At 42.3% G+C, this 21,198-nt stretch overlaps 1 protein-coding gene across 1 annotated transcript; it reads right to left on the reverse strand.

The window, feature by feature from the left end:
• Positions 1–364: 364 nt before the first annotated feature.
• MEX3C (mex-3 RNA binding family member C) lies at positions 365–20,882 on the reverse strand. Its single transcript, XM_069568594.1, has 2 exons — positions 19,788–20,882; positions 365–3,404 (listed from the first exon to the last, which is right to left on the reverse strand). The coding sequence occupies exons 1-2, from the start codon at positions 20,554–20,556 to the stop codon at positions 2,179–2,181; spliced, it is 1,995 nt and encodes a 664-aa protein (XP_069424695.1). The 5' UTR covers positions 20,557–20,882; the 3' UTR covers positions 365–2,178.
• Between the last annotated feature and the right edge of the window lie 316 nt (positions 20,883–21,198).

A 21,198-nucleotide genomic window follows, 5' to 3' on the forward strand; every position in this document is an offset into this window, starting at 1 on the left:
TAGTTTTATAGTTTTGGTGATAAAAGGACAATCTGTAACAAAGGATAAAAACTAAGTCTAAGTTGAGTTCAGGACGTTAGTTAACATTAATATGTATAAATCACTATTTTATGCATATTAGATTAACAGTGATTATGTGGTCAACTATATAAACATGCAACTATATAATCTAAAACTGGCCAAATCTCTAGATTATAATGTGACACTTATTCAAAGAAAGACGCTACAACACATTCCACACCTAGAACATGGATCACTGGCTAGGGAGAGGAGAAACTCTTGTTAAAGGACGTTTTCAATTCTGGCAAGTAGCAGTCTTCCAGCGTAAACTAAGGAATACATGAAAAACACCAAGGAGAATACATTCAAGTTAATGGAAACAAGTCTTTATTAAGTAACTTTTAATATCAGAAAAATAAAACTCTTATAATTCTCTTTACAGCAAATATATAATATCAGTGCTTTGGCCATCTTAAGTTAAAGGCCCTTTATCATAAAATATATGGTTTTAAACTTTACTCAAATTGAATTTATAATCCCTATGACTTCCCTACATATACATAACAAAAGAGTGTAGTAAAATTAGCAAATACTAAACTATATTGATAATTTATCATTCTTAGTTTGTGGTTTTTAGAAACAGTACACGCACCTAATATATGTCGATTCCTTGGCTTATTAGTTGCAGTGTACAATGCAACAAAATACAAAATACATGCTTGGTGAACATTCGTTTGTATCTACAAGACGGCAGCTAAAGATTAGGTTTCAATACTGACATTTAACTATTCTACAAGCAATTAGCATTACATCATAATATGCCATCAAGGCAATTTTTTATACTGAAAAAATCAAAATAAAAACCGTTATTTGTAAACTTTTATATGAAATGTAACTCTTCAAGTGGAAATAAAAAATAAAATTTGTCTATTTACTATTCAATACACATAGGATTTCAATTTTTGTTATACTGAGAAAAAAAGCTCTTTTTTGTTGGGAAAATAACGCTTCAAAAAATAATTAGTAGAAAAACCCACCAGTATAATGTTTTATCCATTCAATGCCAGCAGATTTGGGAACATACTGAGGATGAAAAGTCACAGACATCCACAGGTGAAATGTAAAAAGTGTATCTTAAAGAAATCTTTCCTTGTGATTGGAAACAAGTTTTGAAATGAAGTAAACTGATTGGAGGTCGTCACAGCTGCTTCTGTAAATATGCTAAGGGCATTGTTACCCCGCTCTCCCTCCCCCTCCCCTAAATTACTAAAAAATAAAAATACATTTATAATGTGCAAGACAAATATGGATTGAACATAAAATGTTTCACATTTTGATCTATAGTCTAAAAATTAATCAATAGCTTGATCAGACTAATGAATGGAATGTTCGTATCCTCAATTATTAGCCAATGCAGGTGCACCCCAAAGCCTTTCCTGGAATGGAAAAACCCAGGTGGCCATTTCCACATTCACCGAGGGAGGCAATGGGTAGGAATTCACGATCGATACAACTGCATTCCTGCTCCACTGATCAGACCAGCCAGGAGCACTCTGGGCGAGATGAAGGTCAATGTAGCAGTTTTTGTCCCAAATTATAACCAGTGATCGAGTAAACTGCCATCAGCCCTATTATTACCAATAAGTAACCACAATGCATTAAAAAGTTACTTGCAATCCTGCAGAATTAGGCATAAGTTGTTGTAAAATAAAAAACAAACGGACCTGTTTTGTCAAAACTGGCAGTGTAAAGAAGGCAGCCCTGGAAGTGTCTGAGTCATCTGTAATGCCGCGTACCCTCCATAAACTCTTAATGTGGTTAGGCTTTGGGACCCATCATTTGGAAATCTTAGACGTATACACTTTTCTCATAGGTTCACATAACCTATGATTATCTTCACTCAGCCGAGTTGAACATCAGCTTTAGCAATTCTTACACAAGCTATGTCTCTGGGTCTACAGGATAAGATTAATAATTCAAACCAAACTAAGACAAGAGACCACTTAGGTTTAGTGTTACCATAGCAGCCTTTTATAAGTTTACTAACAACTTTAGCCTAATCCCAATAAAGCCTGATAACAGTCATAAGAATTCATTAGGAAGTTTACTGGGGGTACCATTATACCCATGCCTTTACGAGTCCATATAGAGATATAGTATTTATGTATATATATATAGTTAAGAGTGAATTTGGATTGCCTGAGTAACAGCTGTCTGGCAAACTGGACATGATGGCGTTCTCTTTTCACAGATCTTGTTGGCACATTCCATGCAGAAGAGGTTGTGGCCACATGGAACTAGGGCAGCAATAACTTCATTCTCAAAGCAAATCACACAGTCGTGCTTTCGTCTTGATTCTGGAGGTGAGCTAGAGGTGGAACCACCGTTGGAAGAGGAGTAACTATTGGTACCATTAGAAAAAGCAGGGATGTATATTGGAAGGCCAGCATGGTTGCCTGTACTAGGTGGGTCGCTCCTAACCCTCCGAGCAAGTGGGTGTTCAATGCTCTCAGGAAAGGTAGGAGACAGACGAGGAGTAGATGGCTGACTTCCTCTACGCTGAGTCTTCATGTTACCAGGAGGATCACTCCCAAAGCCAGAGAGTGGGTTAACTGGTTCAAACGGAGTCCAGATAGTTTGAGCGGATGTTGGTAGAGAGTCAAAGGCAGGAGAATCAACCGCAAGGTCTTCTGAGCCTACAGAAGGTAGTGTATCTCCAAACCAAAAGTTTCCTGTGCTAAATGGGCTTGTTGGACTAAAGTCAGCCAGCCTATTGCTTCCAAAGTAGGAATCTGTGGAACCGCTTCCCAGGGAACTGGAACTATCATTTCGATAATTGGAGATCATTCTGGCGCGGCTAGGAGGAACGGGATTGGAGGAGAGCCACGCAGAGCCCAGAGTGCCACCTTCAAAGCTGACATCGGTACCGTTGTAATGGAAGTCATTCTCTTCGTTGAGCTCAATGTAGTTTCCCGTGCGCATGGCAATATGCATCTCAATCTCTTCTCGGGCTCGGTCAACATTCTCGGGCATCCCTGTCACTTCAAAGACGGGCTCCTTGTCCCTGCTCGGAGTCACTATGTACGTGTGGGTCTGCTGCTGGATTCTTTTAATGGTTGCTCCTTTGGGTCCGACCACCAGCCCTACGACACGATAGGGCACTCGGACTTGAACGGTGGTCTGACCCGGCAGATTAGGGCTGCAGGACAGCCCGCCCAGGGCAGGGCCATTTTTGTTTCGAGATGCACGAATCATGGAGAAGTGCTCTGCAGCTGACAGGATTTCTCGTTTGGCCATGGCAACATCTTCTTTCCGTCCAGTGACAACAAAAATGGGCTCTTCACCACGAACCGGTGTTTTGATATACGTGTTCGTCTTGGCTCTCAGCGCTTTAATTTTACAACCTGTTAGAAAGAAAATATTTTTTAAGTATCAACATCTACTTCAACAATATTGAAAAAGACAAATTACAGAAAGCTCCTTTCAGGATAACAGTCTGGTTTGGGGCAGTTTTTCCGTCCCTCTTTAAGTCTGAGCATATTTCTTATCACTAAATGCTGATAAAGCTTTCCTAGTTCCACTATGACTCCTGGGTCCTGAGGGTACTTTCCTGTGACCTCTCATTCTCAGCAAAGAGGAGACGCCTCCACTGAAGGCCTTTAACTCAGAGGACAGGCTTATACTTTTCCTCCTCTTGTTATTAGTCATTGCGAATGATGCAAGAAATAGGCCAGCTACACTATGAGTGGATTTGACTTTCAGAACACTAATAGTTTACTACCTTGCAGGGTGTTGGTGGCAAAGAAAAAATATTAATGTACAATGTCAGACGATACCTATCATCTTATTTAATCTACATAACAACCCTAAGGATGAGACTGTTACACTCCTTTTATTGCTAAGGAAAATAAAGCGCAGAAATATTGTGTGACATGCCTGAGTTCACTCAGCAAGTAAGAGGCAGAGCCACCGTTAAACCTAGTCTGACTTCATAGTCTATAGTCTTTGTTACTGGTCCTAGAACCTCAAATTCCACAGAACTATACTGATGATAGAAGTTCTCCAACTGACTTCCACTTAACTGTCTCGTCATTTTACTTCAACATCATTCTCTCCTCTGTAAAACTCAATTGATGACAATAGCAAAGTGCTCAAAGTTAGCACATCATCTCATTTCTGTTCCATCAGTTGGATTTCAGGCTTAACTAAGAATCAGTTGTCTTTATCCCCATCTGTTTATGCTAACTGAACTCATGCATTAACTAAATTAATAATTACATAAAGCAGTGATATATAAATACAAGACATGGAATTTGTATCAAAATTGATTATTTTTAAAAATTTCAATAATGATGAGTACTTAAAGAAAAAAAAAGATGCTGTTGAACTATGGGTGAGACAACTGTAAAATCTTGGGGTAAAAAAACTGACCCAGAGTAATTCTGTGTTCATTGTGAAGTTCTTGCTAAATTCAAAAGAAACATATTGGAAATTGTATGGAGTATGGTCATTGGGTGTGGTTTTATTGAAGGACTATAATGGCTGGCAGTCCCATTCTCAAATAAAAGGCTTTGGTTCTAAATCCTAAGTATATTTAAGTTAAATAAATAAAATATCTGAGATACATATGTATAACTACCCAAAGATTACTTTTTGGAGTAATCAGCCATCACCAGTGCCAACTGTGTAACATTGGAGGGTTTCGAACAGTAACTTAAGATGCCAGATACACACTAAGGCATAAGACTCTGGGGTTATGCTTTTCAAAGACCTTAATGTGAAGCTTGCCAGAACAGATTTCTTCTCGTGACTGTATCATGCTATTCCTAGTTTCTCAAAATAAAGCAGTTAGATGCTACTGAAAAACACACGCCACAACCTGAGCAGATGGTTTTCTTAAAACTTTTTTTTCCTGCCCTCAACAAATCCGTAATGTACAAAAGCTAATTCTTTCTGGACATCATTCCTAACTTGTGTGACTGCACTAGTACCCTCGACCCCACCTGAAATAGGTCTCCTTTCCTCCATTCTCGCCTCATTCCAATCAGCTCTCTACCTCCACTTTAGGTAGATGATGCTTCCTGAAAAGCGCCGATCGAAGGCTCACTTATTTGCATAAGGCTTTAATGACTCCCTCTTACCATAAGGATAAAGTCCAGACAGTGCGGCACGCAGAAGCTGGCCTTGTGCCTGGACCTACCTCTCTATAGCCTTATCCCCTACCCCTCCTTTCCCCTTCCTCACTCCTTCAACTCTGTGGCGTGCTTCCACCATATTCATCGCCTATCCATACTCCTTGCTTCCACGATCAGCCCCTTTGCTACCAGCTCTGCTTAATTCCTGATGGCCCTTCAGATTTTCGTTTATTAGGTGCCTTATTCTCCGTGAAGCTTTTGCTCCTTTCCCTGAGTCAGGTTTACTTTAACCTGAAGGTTGTATCTGAGAAGACCAGGGGGGTGGGGGTGGGTCGGGTGGTACAGCTTAAAGCAAAACTGCGAGAAATGTACTTAGTGGAGGAACTGGAGGAGCTGAGAAGGGCAGAGGGACAGGGTGGGCTGGGGGCTAGCAAGAAGTTACTACAGTTAGTCTAAGTTATACTACTGTAAAACACAAGTTATTACAGAGTGCCACTGTAAGTTTATATCTACAATGAACTACAAGATTAAATTGACAGTGTGACTTCTGAGTATAGGAAAATCTATTCCTACTCTGCTCCACCACAGAAAGTGACTTAGAAGACCATAAAACTTCCACATCCACTTATCATTCACGCAGGCTGAATCTAGGAAACTCTCATGCAGCAGAGGTGGTGTTGCTTGAGGCCGAGAACTACAATCATTTCCATTGGCCAGTGTGTGACTGATGGAGACACTCCTAGGAAAGTCTGAAGGGGTGGTGAGAACACCTAATTCTTCCTATTGCACCCTCAGAAGAGTTACTATCATTATTTGGATATATGAGATTCTTCTCTGCACTATAACCTAACAAGAAGGCAGTCTGCTAGAATCACACATTTCTAACAAAGAGGGTCCTGGTCATCCTAGAGATAAATACTTGGCAAACTCTATTAAGGACCAACCGAGAGTTAGCTTGAGGGTCTAGGGTTGGCCCTTCTCAACCCTTAGAAAGCTAAATTAAGAAACTTCTCAAAATGCTTCTGAGACAATAACCAACTGTCAGATGAACCTTAGTAGAATACTTTGTTTGATACCCAGTAGGTATAATATTGGAGGAGGGCATGGCAACCCACTCCAGTATTCTTGCCTGGAGAATCCCCATGGACAGAGAAGCCTGGCAGGCTACAGTCCATAGGGTTGCAGAGTTGGACACAACTGAGCGACAAATACGCACACGCCTAAATCGGATACTACTGAGCCTATGGTTGTTACTAATGAAAATGTGTTTGATAGTCTCATTACGAAGCCAGAGAAGACAGAATGTGGACTACCTCTGAGATAGGGATGTAAGATAGCCTACCCTGCCCAAAAGGCCTACTTAGCAAAAACAAGCTAAAAAAAAGATTATTTACAATTCACATCACAAATGGCTAATTTCTCTTACACAGGTACCCATATACTTGCCCTTTTATCTCAAAACACCAAAAACCACAGAAAAAATAGGTAAAATAGCTCATAGAAAAGGAAACATAAATGGCTCTGAACACGAATTGAGGGGTCATTTCCCACCTATAAGACTGTCAAATATCAAAAACAAACAGTGCCAGTAAGAATGGGGGGAAAGCCCTCATACTTAGCTGCAGAGTACAAACTGCCTGAGGGCAGTATGCACTACCCATCAAAATCACAACTTCCTGCATCCTTCTGCCCCTGCAATCCCACTCACAGAATCAAGTCTGTAGGAATACTTGCCCAGGCACGAATAACCTCTGTATTCCTATTTGTATTAGTGGGAAGTTGGTACAGCTATGTAAGGGAATACTTTGTAGTCACAAAACTGGGAGACTAAGGGAAACAGGGTAGGAAGGTGACTTAATTTCCCTGATACTTTTAAATTCTTACAAATTTTGGAACCATACAAATGCATTATTTTTTTTAAGAAATGTTGTTAAGTTAGAAAATTTTAAAAATTAGAGATGAAGAAGTGACAGATTTTACTAGATTAAATAAGTACATCAATCAGACTTTTGATTAGTTGTGAGATTTAGAAAAAAAAAATTATGAACAGCAGGGTAAATGATTTCATAACCTCAAAGTTGAATAAAGCATTTTAAGTCTAAGAGGTAGGGACTAACAATTGTTTTCTCATAGCTACAAATAAATATATGGCAAGCTGTATACCAGACTGTGTAGAGATTAAGAACCAGGACAGCACTAATGACTTTCATGGTTACCATTTTATTTTGATTTGGAAGTAAATTCCCCCAATAAAGTCTCTAACTTACCTCCCTCCTTAAGGAACCCATTTCCCCTTTCTGTATCACTGTGGCTAGGGCTGTGATTCACCTTAAAACTCTTTAGCTGCAGCCAGAATTCTGGTCTTCTCACTTCCTGGTATAGCAAAAGGTTGGGTCTGGCTTCCCCAGGGTAGAGTGTCTCCTACCAGCTGCCTGAGCAGTTATAAGGGAGAGGGCCTTTGTTGCTGGGAGAGGAGTTTAAAGAAAAGGAATTGAAATGGTCTTCAGTGTTTCTCAAACCATGGTTTGCATTAATAGGCTCCAAATGTTTTGATGAAATATGTTGTCATTGACTGCAAAATAATATGTTCTTTTGATGGGGAAGGGGGAGTGTCACAGAAAAGCTTAAAAGCACTAGACTAGACCTTTAAGGCCGCTTTTTAATTCCATGAAACATGTGGAATGATATACTTAGAAGAGTCAGATACAAAATTACAGTCTGCAATGTCGATATAATTACAGTCCAAATCAATTCACCTTAAAACAGGAAGATGATCCAGATCGCAGGGGTGGGCCTGACCTAATCACAAGTTCTTTGGAAGAGCTTTCTCCAGTGGGCTGCAGAAGTCGTCAGATGTGCTCTGGCTTTTTTGGAAGAAAGCAACCTACGCTTGACCTGCCCGTGGAGGCCTCATGGCAAGGAACTGTAGGTGGCCTCTGGGAGCTGAGAGCTTAAGAGGACAATGGAGGCCTCAATCCAGAAACCTTGTTCTGTTCTTTACTTTTATTATCTGCTTTAGTTTTCTAATGCTGCCAATAACAAGTTACCTCACACAGTGCTTTCAATGTCACAAATTTTTTATTTTACACTTCTGATGCGGGTTCTAACATGGGTTTCAACAGGGCTAAAATCAAGGTGTTTGCAGGACTGCGTTCCTCTCTGGAAGCTCCAGGGAAGAGCTTGCTCACTTGGCTTACTGGTAGAATTGTGTTGCTTATCATCACAGGGCTGAGCTCCCTGTGTTCTCGCTGTCTTGTCTGCTCAAGGCCATTCCCAACCTCAGGAGGCCACCAACATAGCTTGTGGCCCTGTCTCTCCATCTTCAGAGTCAGCAATGGGGACTGAACCCTTCTTGTACTTCAAATCTCTCCCAATCTCGTTTCTGACCCAGCTGGGAAAGTTCTGTGCTGAAGGACTCATGTGATTACACTGGACCCACCCAGCTGATCTCAGATAACCTTTTCACCTCAAGGTCCATACTCTACATCTACATAGAGTTTCCGGGGATATAGGGTGTAGGCATCTTCAGGGAAAGGGGATTTATTCTGCCTACCACAACAGCAATTTCCTGTTCCTCCAATTATTTCTCCATTCTCCCAGGCCCCTGGCTTTTGAGCAAAGGAAAGTATTGGATTCAGAAAAATCTTAAACCCTAACCCAAGAATAGTGACCCACTGTCCAGAGCAGTAGCGAGATACAAGTACAAGAAAAGTTTGGGGATCACAGGCACTGAAGTAGGGTGAAGGGATAAACCACTGATAAAAATCAAAATAGGTCGAAAAGAAATATGTAAGCCAGGGTGATAATGAAGACAGGGTGTTTATGTTGAGAGATGAGTGATTTGGTAAGAAATGGACAAGTAAACCTCATTTCCACTTGTCCTGTGGGATGTGACCAAGTGTTCCTAGCTAAACCACTCCTCCTTCGGCCCAGAACATCCACCAGCCTGATGCTTCAACTTACCAATTCAAGTATCAAGTGCCCTATAAAGGTGCAGGTGGCTAATTCCAGGTGATATACAGAAACTACAATAATTTCTGCTCTCCAGGAGCTGACAGTGTAGAAAGGAAACAGTCATGAAAACAATACTGAGACAAGGTAACTTGCTGTAATGAAAACAGGCATACAAAGCAGTGGCAGCACAGACCAGGACAGGGCTCTACTGCTTACGGAAGGCGAGAGAAGGCCTCAAACGCATTTGAACTTAGGTTTGAAGAAGGTGGTTCTGTCAGGTGGAAAGGAGAGTCAAGAGAACTGGAAGTGCCAAAGCAGGAATTGAGAGCCCAAGATGGCAGCCTGGATACCACACCTGGCTCAGTGCTATGGGAGCTTTAAGTAACTGGAGGGCAGAATGCTAGGGGAGCAAGTCAGATGGGGGATGATTTAGTTTAACAAAGGCAGGGGAGTTTAAATTCTATCTGGTAGGTGCAAAGAACTTGTTTTGTTTTTTGAAGAAAGGAACCCCAAATGCTATGTGAAGTGTTGCTGATTTTCGACAGAGCGTTTTGTTTTCCAGAAATAAAATTCACTTTATTTTCCACTCATTTCATACATTAGCTACAAATATTAAAAGCTAAAACCCTTATAAACACACCAAAGCTAAGGTCTGTATATTTTCACTGTGGGTCATCCTCAGGTATATCTTTCTTCAGAAATTCTCCCCAAGAGGTTTTATTTTAAAAGGGAAATCAATGTATACACACATATACAAACATACCCGCTTTAATAAAAATAGGGAGGGGAGAGTGAAGTAGTTCTTTTTACCTTCAAGAAAATTAGAATGCTGGGCTTGATATTAAAAATTACCTCCCCATCCCACTTCCCTGTCCCCATCCTTCTCCTAATTAAGTGGCCATCACCTACCTTCTCCCAGACTTCATCATCCCCTAAACGTGGCTGGTTCCTCCTGTCTCTACTCAGATATTTCCCTAAATAACCTGGAAAATCCTCCTAGCACTGCCCCCTCACCGTGTACCTTCTGAGTAACAAACACAGTCATTGGAAAAGATGAGACTGTGTGTTGAAGGCTCTATGAACTCAAGAGTAATACAAATATAGATATGACTATTACTATCACAGCTACAGCTTACTAATACTATTCCAAGGTCTAGTTTAAAGGAAATGTAAGGATCAAAACACTGATTATCTGCTGGACTGGGCTCTAATCTACCACCAGTTTGCTTGTGGTTTTAATGTTAGGTCATTCAACCTCTACGTCCTTCCAATGCTTTTATTTTTGACCAAGTCCCTCTTCTCCTGGGACATACAAAATCACTTATTTCTGTAAGCTATAAAGCACGTGGGACAATCTCACATGTATACACATCTAGCCTTGCTTTCCTCAAGAAAAGCAGGTTGAGTAACAGCTGGAAGCACAAGACTTTGAGGAGACCATCACGAACCACCTTTGTGAACTCTTAACAGGCCACTAAACCTCTCTCTCTCCTTCTTGGGTGTGTGCTAAGTTGCTTCAGTCATGTCTGATTCTTGGCGATCCTATGTACCATAACAGGCCAGGCCCTCTGTCCATGGGATGTCCCAAGCAAGAGTACTGGCGTGGGCTGCCCTGCCCTCCTCCAGGGGATCTTTCTGGCCTACGGATTGAATCTATGTCTCTTAAATGCTCTCCTGCACTGGCAGGCGGGTTTTCTTTACCACCTGCCCTGAAGACCACCTGAGTGTCACCTGGAAAGCCCAGAAACTGTAATGAAAGTTACTTCTCTCACTTGGTTGTTGCAAAGATTAAATGAAATAACGTATTAAAATACTAATCTCAGTGCCCGTTATTCAAGTAGGTGCTCAGTAAAGGAGAGCTTTTTAGGCTTTCTAGCCCCTCTCCCCACTCCACCCCCACCAGTTCAAGTATTTCATAAGTAAAATGAGCCAACAGGCTTGCCTTTGAAATAATAAACGTGTAGAGCACTTTTCAGTTTTCAAAACTCTCCTATGTTTTCATTTAATCATCGTAACAGAGTGATGACTAGCTTGATAGCTTTAGGAAGGATGGGAAACAAACTGAAAGAGGTTGGAAAGCTCTCCCAGCTGGAAAGCCCGACCTCAAACACAAGTTGTCTCCACACTCCTCTCACTACTCCATACTATTTTTCTCTAAAAGCATTAGAGAAACACATTATTTTATATGTATATTTCATGATATATTAGAATTAATGAGGGGGGATCATATTCTTAAATGATTGTACATATAAGTAAGACCCTTTCCTCTTGGAATAATCTTGACAGGCTATTCAAAAGCTCCTACAATTTTATAAGGACTCAATTTTTCAGTATTATTAGCTTCAAAGACTGGTGAATATCAGATAAACCCAGTAAGAGTGCTTCTTACACACACAACTTAACTCAACATTTAAATAAACCGTTTAGATTAACAACGTAATAGATTCTTAAATGTACAATACAGAAATAGCTTTCCTTTCCCTGTTAAGGGTCCCTCTTGCAGCTCCAGTCAAAAATTGCTGAAATTTTGTTAAGAATACGGTTTCACATCAGATATCACTTCGTCAACACTTCAGTTTTATGTGACTTTTTAGTTTTGCTTATTACCAGTATTCATACAGACATATAATACCCTAAGTCAAGTAGCATCTAGAACAAACAGATCCAAACAACTTTTGGTTGACTGACTCCTCAGGTAAAGGGTTGGAGATAAAGGCAAGAGGAAAGAAAACCTCACAATATGAAAACTATAGTGATAAATACTAAAATGGCAAGTCTCTAGTCCAACAGTTCAGTTCAAAAAAATAAACAGCAAGTATCTGCTACATTTCAGGTAATTTAACCGAGATTAAGACGACTGAGATTCAGTTCTGCCCTCACTGACCTGTATCCAACTTCAAGCATCAAAAGGATTTGTCGTCTATACGTGTTCATGTACAGATACTGATCGATCATTTTCTCTTCTTATACCACTGGCTTGTGGCGGTGTTCTGTTCAAGTCCTTTATATCCTCGCTGCTTTGTCTGCTTGTTTACCACTTACAGAGTTGAGAGCACTGAAGTCTCTAATTCTATTAGCTTGAGACCCTAGGTAAGTTACTTACGTCTCCACAGACCTGTTTCCTTATCTGTATGGTTGCAATAAGAATGGATCAAATGAGATGACATACTACTTGACACATTTAAATGTTATTATTTTTAAAGAAAAACTCAAGTGAGTAGATTTTCTCTAGGAAGTTAAAAACATTAAATCCTTAAATCCTAAAGATAAAACTTATATTTAGATTATGAAAAATATGTTTAAGATATTAATTTTACAAAACTGGGAGGAGATATGTTGAAGTCAATCTAATTGGTAATTTTAAATCTGGTTTACATGATTTTAGGAACTCTTCTTGGGCAAAGATAATATAAGAGTTACAAGAGATAATCTAGTCCAATCTCACTTTATTTGTGGAGAAAACTGAAGCCAAGAATTGCCCAAAGTTACAAACTAACGTCTCTGAAATGCCCCAATTCCCTAAAGCCACCACTTTCTCAACCTGCCTTCTTTTCCCAGTTGATTCTTACAAGTGGAGAATTCCTAAAATATATGAGGTATTTTTAAAAACAGAGGTTAAACTAAATTTAAAATCCCCCCCCTCTCCTTTTTCACTTAATTTAGACAAGAGGATCCACATACGTAACAAAAAAGGGCTCCATTTGGCCTTTCACTAAACCTGTGACACCTAGAAGTGGGTGTCAATTAGAGATGAGAGATAGAACAATTTTCCTAACTGGGGATTTTAAAATTATGTTCATGTCCATTAGAGGATGTTAATAGAAACTCAGAATTACTTCTGTTTGGGAACTATATAATGGAATCAGATTCATGTGTAAATGATTCTCTTTCAGACTATAGATGGAACAAGTTTTTTCCCCAAGAGGAAACTGAGACTCAGTGAGCTTAAGTGATTTGTCCATGGTCACAGGCAACAAATGGTAAAACCATGTCTCTAAACAAGTTTAACTCCAAGCTCAATGTCCTTGCTGCAGGTACTGGTAGAAAGGTAGAAGATAAGCCAAAGGCGAGGGGACAGCGGTATAGAAAGGAGGTCAGCCCAAAGGGCAAACATTTTACACTGGTAACCTTCTAGAAGTTTGCAACTAGTCCCTCTCCACTCTTCTCTAACTGTGTTTAAGATGAAGCTTTATGCTTATCTTCAACTATATCTGCAATTCGTTAAATAATTTTCTTTATTATTTTAAGGCCTAGTTTTATTTTATTGCATGATACCACTTTACTTATGGTCAAACCAGGCATACAATGAATTGCAGTTTCTGCTTATTGGACAAAGGCAACAAGCCATGCCCACATGAATTGTTCTTAAATCCTGAACCCTGGCATGAAAGAGGTGGTACAACTATGTAGTGTAACTTAGAATTCTTGGAATCAATCACTGAAATAAAGACTCAAAAGGATTCAAAATAACACTGCACTGTACATATTCAATTTAGTATAGTTTGGCTTGGTATTACTAATGTTAGAAAATAATTTAAAAAGCTTAAATATCATATGTAATCACTATAAATGTCTATAGGGTACCTAATGGTAGTATGGGGAGAAGAGTTAAAGACTAAACAGGCATCATGGTATATAAGCCATTTGGGAAGGACTAAGATGCAGTTTGATAAACATATCATTTTAGAATCACCTGAAGATCAATGAGGTTTTAAAATAGATTATTCATAATCTCTTTGGAGTTTCCTAAAGGAGTTTGTGTTCTTTTTTTTTTTACCACAGCATGTGGGTTGTGGGATCAGATGAGCCCTCTGTAGTGGAAGCCCAGAGTCTTAACCAGTGGACTGCCAGGGAAGTTCCTCAAGGAGTTTTAAATTGCAAACACACTTTCCTATTTAGTATCTTATGAACATTTTTATCTCTCTCTGTTTCATTTTGAGTTGAAATTACAAATGCTATTAAGGCATAAATTACACTAAAAAAATTCAGCCACAATCCCATAGACTTAATACTGTGATAGTCATCATGGCTGTTCATGAACATTCTGGCTCTCTCCTGTGGGCACATGATTGTAATGCAATTTCTCACCCACTTGAAGTTAGGAGTGGCCAGATAACTTGTTCTGATTAATGAAACATGAGTGGATGTGATCACCACGCTACTTCAGGTCTAACATTTAAAGACCGATGTGTGCTACACCACCGTCTCATCCTTCAGGCAAAGAGAGGAAGACCAGCCACACTTGAAATGGTGGCTGCTTTGCTGGTCTAAGACCCTGAATGACCAAAATGAGCAGAGCCCCTGTGAAAAAGAAATAAATTGCTGGTCATTTTAATACTGAGATGTTGGGGTTCTTTGTTATTACAGCATCATTCATGCCTATCTGGATAGAAGTGCCATGTGTCTAACAGGCATTTAGATATCAGTTCCTTTCAGTTCCGTCACATTAGAAGGATACAGTAATGTGTGAAACTGTCTGCTAAAGCAGAGAAAAGGTGAACGAGACGAACAATTAATTTCAGATTTAACTTAACAACAGTAGTATGCGTTTATCATTTAGTTTCATGTATGTCAATTTATATGTGTACAATTCACAGTCCCTAGAGGTACTGTAGATACGCCTATACCCAGCTGAAGAAGAGGAATCTGAATCCTAGGGAGTGATTTGTCCAAGGCCACAAAGTGACTTACTGACACAGAGTAATCAGAATTTAGGAAGTTTAACTTCTGATTGCTATCTCTTTCCAACATATCACAGCTGAGCAAGGACTGCTAAGGGCAATTTGGGACAGCTTTCAACACATATTTTTATAGTAAAACATATATTCTAAAATAATTTGTCATCAGTTTAAGACACAAGCAACAAATTCTTCCATCTGTGCAAATATTAAATTAATTCAAAACCAGACCCATAACTATTAAGCACGATCTTATAACTAAACTCCACCTTTCTTTGAAAATGTAAGATGTAAGATCTAGAATCCCAACCCATAGACATTGCTGGAACTATTCCTTGAGGAAATCTCTATAGGTCTCAAATACTTGACTCCCTGCATCAGTTTTAGGTCACTGGCATTTCTACCAGGGGGCAGAAAACACACCCTTATATTACCACTTTATTTTCCATTTCCTCCTTAGTGAATCAAAATAGTTCATTAGCTGAATAAGGCAGGAAGAAAAGGCAGTGGATTCCCCACCCATCTGCAAAACAAGGTTCCAGAGCTAATATAAACTATAATTTGGATCTTAAAGTCTAAAAAAATGACAATGTTTAATTTTTTGGCATGTATATACATACAAATTAACTTTCTGAATTATAAATGATAGCGAATATCTAGTTAGACATAATAGAAATAGAATGTTAGAACGATGCGTGTGCCTTCTGGACACCAAAATTTTATTAAGTAAATTTGGACAGTGATGATATTTTAAGCTATGCATATTAGAAACACAGCATCCTAAATCACGTTTAGGACTGAAATTGACCCAAAATATACTTCCTGAGCAAGATGCTTACTGAGGCAGCAATGCAAAATTGAGAACTTTATCCCCATTATCAAACAATTGGTCTAACCCCAAGTTCCACTACCTGAGCAAAGTATCTATTAGCCCCTCAGTTTCTATGTCTGTAAAATGGGGATAACCACCTACCAGAGTTAAATGGCAGGTAGTATAGTACCTGGAAGAGTGAATGCCAACAACCCTCCCCTCAAAAGAAAAAGACATTGTGCTTTAGTATTATTCGGAAACTATTTCTCCTCATGAAATAGATATTTCTTCTTAAACAGGGAATTTATGTACAGTACCAAACTTTCTCTTTTTAGAACCTGAAAACTTGTTCCACTGTAGGAAACTGGGGAAAATTCTCCCAAGGATGTATTTAAGACAACCTAAAACAATGTGTCATATTGTCTGTTTTAAAAAGTGGCAATATACACAATCACTGGGGATCAGTGGAAACAGAGTAGCTCAATTAAGAAAAAAAATTTATAAAGTCTAGCTCAGTAATAGCCAAAACAGGGTACAAGAAAAGTCACTGGGGTGCAGGAGAAAATATCAAAACACTCCAATTTCCACCTTTAATTCATCCTTTTAAACTGTTTACATGTTTAAAAAATGTACAGTATATCAGCATATGTATTATTCATAAATATTCACATATTGAGATTATTAGCTTAGATATTTTTTGACAGAGTGTACAACAAAGAGAGGCTTCCGCAATGGTTCAGCAACAAAGAATCTGCCTGCAAGGAAACGTGGGTTCCATCCCTGGGTCAGGAAGATCCTCTGGTATAGGGAATGGCAACCTATCCAGTATTCTTGCCTGAAAAATACCATGGACAGGTGCACCCGCGCGCACACAGACACATACACGCAGAGCCAGAAATAGCTTTTCTCAACTAGGTTAGAGAACACACATATACCATCAAGGAAATCACTCATGAAAATAGTTTAAGATGTACATTGATCTTAAACTGTACTAAAAAACCTTTACAAGTCTTTAAAACAACTCAACTTATGACATTCAATATTTATTTATACCATTGTTAAGTAGGGTTGTACTTTAATTCATTTTTCAGTCTAACTGCTTCTCAATGACTATACAAATTGGAGCAAAGTCCACTGATTTAAATTAAATTAAACGTCCTGTTAACCGCTGTGGCTGTATCTCGCAGGTCCTACATTTTTTAAAAGTTAGGGCTTAAATCTGTTGTCAGGTTTACTTTTGATGTCTACATTCCAGAGCTTCTTTGATTATCAACAAGCCTCTTTAGTTCCTGGCTTTATTTTCCAGTACTGTTGGTTTCAAAATGAGAAGCAAACTTAAAAAGGGGGACCAATTTAACATTTGCAAATGACCATATGCTGCTGGGGAGTATAAATATGAGGTCAACACTGCCAACTTTCATGGCTATCAGAAGCAGTCGCTTGTTTCTCTGAAAGACACTGGAACTGGAGGCCGTCGACATGAGCTGGTAGTCTATATGACTCAGAATTCCATTTGTCCTACTCTGCTTCAGAGCTGAAGTCACAAAAGTCTCCATCTGTGACATAATTATCTCCAAAACCAACTAAGAGATGTCAAACAGAAAATTATGACTTCAGGTAATGAATAAAAACGGCAGGAAGGGATAATTCTTAAGGAAGAAAATTTTGTTCCAAAGCAAGAAGTAAATTAAATGATATGCCCTGTTTATTGGCTTAGGGAAAGGGGAAATTATCACACTGTAAAAGGATGCAAACGTTAGAAGTTGCCTGGTTCTCTGTGCGAGTGGGAAAATAACTTTACAGGTTTTATAGTGGTGCTGCTGAGGGTGGGGGTGGCCAAGGGGTCAATGATCCACTAGTTGAATGGGTCGGAACAGGAAAAGGGTAAAACTTTTTGCTCTTAAGATAAGATAATCTTGAGAATGATGACATACTTTTAACAGTACTGTCAACTCTGGGAAAATATTAAGTGCAAAAGAAACAGTCAGCAACTTGTCTCTATGTCCTAAGACATAAATAGATTCACGTTTCCTTATTAACTAATAAGCTCTGCCCTAAGAGGAAAAACTAAAAACTTTATTTCACTGCTATAATTTGCTGCAAGATAAAAACCTGGAATTCAGTTCACTTTTAAATAATAGAGTGGTAAAAAGGTAACAGTCTGCCTAATGAAGGGCCATTTTACAATGCTTTATAGGGTATAATACAGAAGACAGAAATTCATATTAAACTAAACAAAAGCTATCAGTATCTCGTCCCTTAGTAAAACTGGCCTCTAAGCGTTCTTTTCCTTTGTTATCCTGAACTGTCACCATAGGCAAACTGAAGCAACTTGTGCTGAGGAAATACCAGCCTAGAAGTGCCTGGACACACCTTGCCATCGCCTTTTCCCCACTCTGCTAAGTATCAGACACTAAGTATCAAAACAAACAGTCCCCCTCACAACTTTCCAACCGTACCTAGAGATTATTTCTCCACCTCTCCTCACCGTGTCCCTCAGTCTTTCTTCCACCTTCCATTTGTTAAAGTCCTATCCATTCTCCAAGGGCCTCCACAGCTGATACATGTACGACTTTGTCACACACTATAGTTAATGACATTAATTACAGATTAGATTAGTGCCACTTCGTTGTTTATATTAGACTGTTGGCTTCTTAAGGGCAGCAAGTTAGTTGGAACAAACCTCACATTCCCAACTGCCATAAACTCAAATGCCTGGCAGAATGTAAGCTTGATATACAGCAATTCCCGGATGCTGTTAATGGAATAACCAACTCATTCTGGATCTATAATTTGAGATGTTATAATTTTATCCTATGTGAGGTGAAACAGTTCTCTCCTGACTAGCATCTTCAGTACTGGAAAAACAAAACAAAAGCAAACCAAACAAACAAAAAAGGCAGGCAAAATTTATTCACCAAACTATGGGAATAAACTCTTAAGGGAATGGCAGCAGCTTTGAACACTGTCTTTAAGTACCAGGCAGTCTGAAATAGGCTCCTCCATCCAGATTTCAGATGGATGGATTTTTCATATTAAAATCCTAGAGTTAAGAAATGAGCCAACTCTGATATTTGAAACCACCATTTCGACAGACCTTATTTATGTGTACTTTAGACCACTTGGGAAAGATGAGATCATTTAAGCAGCAGCGCCATCATTTCTTTTTATTTGACCCCAACAATGCTCTCAACCTAACAGTAGAGAGACATGCATCAACCAGGTTCAATCATATAAGTCAGCTGCAGAGAATATTCACTCCTTTAATAAGTGGGGGGGAGGGGGGCTACACTAAAGAGCATAGGACCTTCCCTAAAAATGTCGGATAGAGAGGTACTCTGGGCATCCCCTTCCCCCACCTTCACAAATCTACTCCTGGAATCTGAGACATAGGTCCTTTGTCTGAACAATGTGGGAGGAGTCTGTCTGCAGTACTGGTGTGCTGGCAAGTGAGGAGAATCTACTAAAAACTGTATAAACGTAGAAAGTTCCTTAACTCAATTACTTTACTGTCCAATTTTCCTTCATCGTGTTACCCTAAAGCGTTCTAAAAGGTAGCCACTCGGTCTTTTCGAGTTAAAATGTATAGGAATACCGTTAAGATCGATCAACAGAGTTAGCTAACAAGCTAAGTTTCTGAACAGCGAAGGGGTGGAGAGGGGGTGGCGGTAAGAACGACCACTTGAACATCCCCTCTTCCCTCCCGAATGAGCTTCGTTCCCCCTCCAAGCCTCCATTTCTGTCAATTTCTTCTTCCCAGAAAGCCGTCGTAAGGCAGGCTGAGAGCTTTCTACAAAGACAGTAGTCGGCTGCGCAAACTTGCGATCTCGAAGCTTTTCGTGCACGACACCGAATCCATAACCGACCCGACCTTTTACCACCTCAGGTTGTTTCTGGTGCCACGCCAGCCGGGGTGTTCCAGGAATACAGCCGAGTCAAGGGGACACCGCCGGGCTGCGTGGCTCGAGAAACTTATCGCCTTGTATCGTGCAGGAGGAGAGGGACACCGTTGGGGGCGGGGGGTTCGCAAGGTGACCCATCTTCTCGTCTGGCAGCCCCTCGGGTTTCTCCCACACCCCTTCCCGGTGAACCTAGGGGCCTCGCCAGGTTCGCCTTTGCAGCCCCAAGCTCCTTTCTTTCGTCTCCCCACCCACGCCCGGGGCCCAGCCCGGCTGGACACCCCCCTGCCAACCCCCCACTAGCACTCACCCTGGCGACCGACAATCTCGGCGACATGCTCGGAGCTGGGCACCGGGACGCACTCGGTGGTGTTAACGCTCTTTCTCCGGAGCAGGGCCGCCTGCTCCCCGTTCAGGGCGGCCGCCGCCGCCGCCGCCCCGCAGCCGCCGGGGCCGTAGGCGTGGGACAGCATCGCCGCCATCATGCCCTGGGCATCGTCCCCTCCGTAGAGCACCCCCGCCGCCGCCGCCGCCGCGGCCGCCTCCCGGGCATCGAAGCCGGCAGCGGGCAGCAGCACCGACCCCAGGGACCCGCCCGGGATCGGCTGGGTCTGAGAGGCGGCGGCCGCGGGCGGCGACAGCAGCAGCAGGGACGGCCGGCCCTCCTCCTCTGCCTCCTCCAGCTCCTCCTCCTCCAGCAGGTCTCCGTCCAGCTCCGCGTCCTCCCCCTCCTCCTCCTCGTCGTCGTCGTCGTCCTCCTCCAGCTCCAGCTCGGCCGCCTCCGAGACCCCGGGTCGGCCGGGCGGCGCCCGCTCCTCGGGTGATGGCCCCGCCGCCCGCCGGGCCGGGCCCTGCGCCGCCGCGGCCCGGATCGCCGGGGCGCCGGGTTCCGCCGGGCTGGGGTCGTCGAGGCCCAGCGCGGCCAGGCGTTCCCTCAGCAGGAGCCCGTCCCCCTCGAGCTCCGGGCCGCCCGCGGGGGGCGGCGGCGGCGGAGGCAGCGGCGGCGGCGGCGGGGGCGGCTGCGGCAGCGGGGCCGGGGCCGCCGCCAGGGCCAGGGCCGCGGAGCTGCCGCTCGGCATCGCGGCGGCGCGCTGTCAATGGCGGCGGCGGCGGCGGCGGCGGCGGCGGCGGCCGCGTCAGGCGCGGCGGGCGGCGAGCCCCATGGCGGACAGGGCCCCGGCCCTGCTCAGCGCGCAAACACTTTTCCTCAGGGGAGGTGGCGGGGCCGAGCGACCCGGGCCAAGCAGCGCCAGGGCCGCCCGGAGAGCGAAGAGGGCGGGGTGGAGGGGCAAGGGAAGGAGGCAGAGGCAGGTAACTAGGTGGGTGGGTGGGGACGGCAGCGGGGCGGGCTGAAGGAGGTTCGGCCGCGGCTCCCCTCTCAGGGATTCTTTTGTTTCATGGCCTCAACCAGCCCCCGGCGCGCGCGGCGGCGGCGGCGGCGGCGACGCCCCACGCCGCTCTCCTAAGGAAGCCGGCGCGCTCTGATTGGCCGCTTTTAATCTCCGGGAGCCCGCCCTCTCCTCCCCGCGGCCTTCTAACTCCTGTCCCTAGCCCCACCCCACCCACCCGCTTCTTGGGCCCCGCCCCGCTCCTCCCCAGAGCTTTCTGATTGGGTGACCGGGACGAGCCTGCCCCTCAAAGCCTTCTCCGTCCGTCCTCTGCCCTCCCCCCCACCCCGCCCTCCCCGTTCCCTACTGGCTCACGAGGAGAGGGACTGTGAT

The sequence above is a fragment of the Ovis canadensis genome, chromosome 23 (assembly GCF_042477335.2).
Source record: "Ovis canadensis isolate MfBH-ARS-UI-01 breed Bighorn chromosome 23, ARS-UI_OviCan_v2, whole genome shotgun sequence".
NCBI lineage: Eukaryota > Metazoa > Chordata > Mammalia > Artiodactyla > Bovidae > Ovis > Ovis canadensis.

Bases quoted from the DNA above. Each gene is read 5' to 3' on its own strand.
- MEX3C (XM_069568594.1), bottom strand. From the start codon at position 20,556: ATGCCGAGCGGCAGCTCCGCGGCCCTGGCCCTGGCGGCGGCCCCGGCC. The intron at 3,405-19,787 runs GTGAGTGCTAGT...TCTTTCTAACAG, and splicing joins CGAGATTGTCGGTCGCCAGG to GTTGTAAAATTAAAGCGCTG.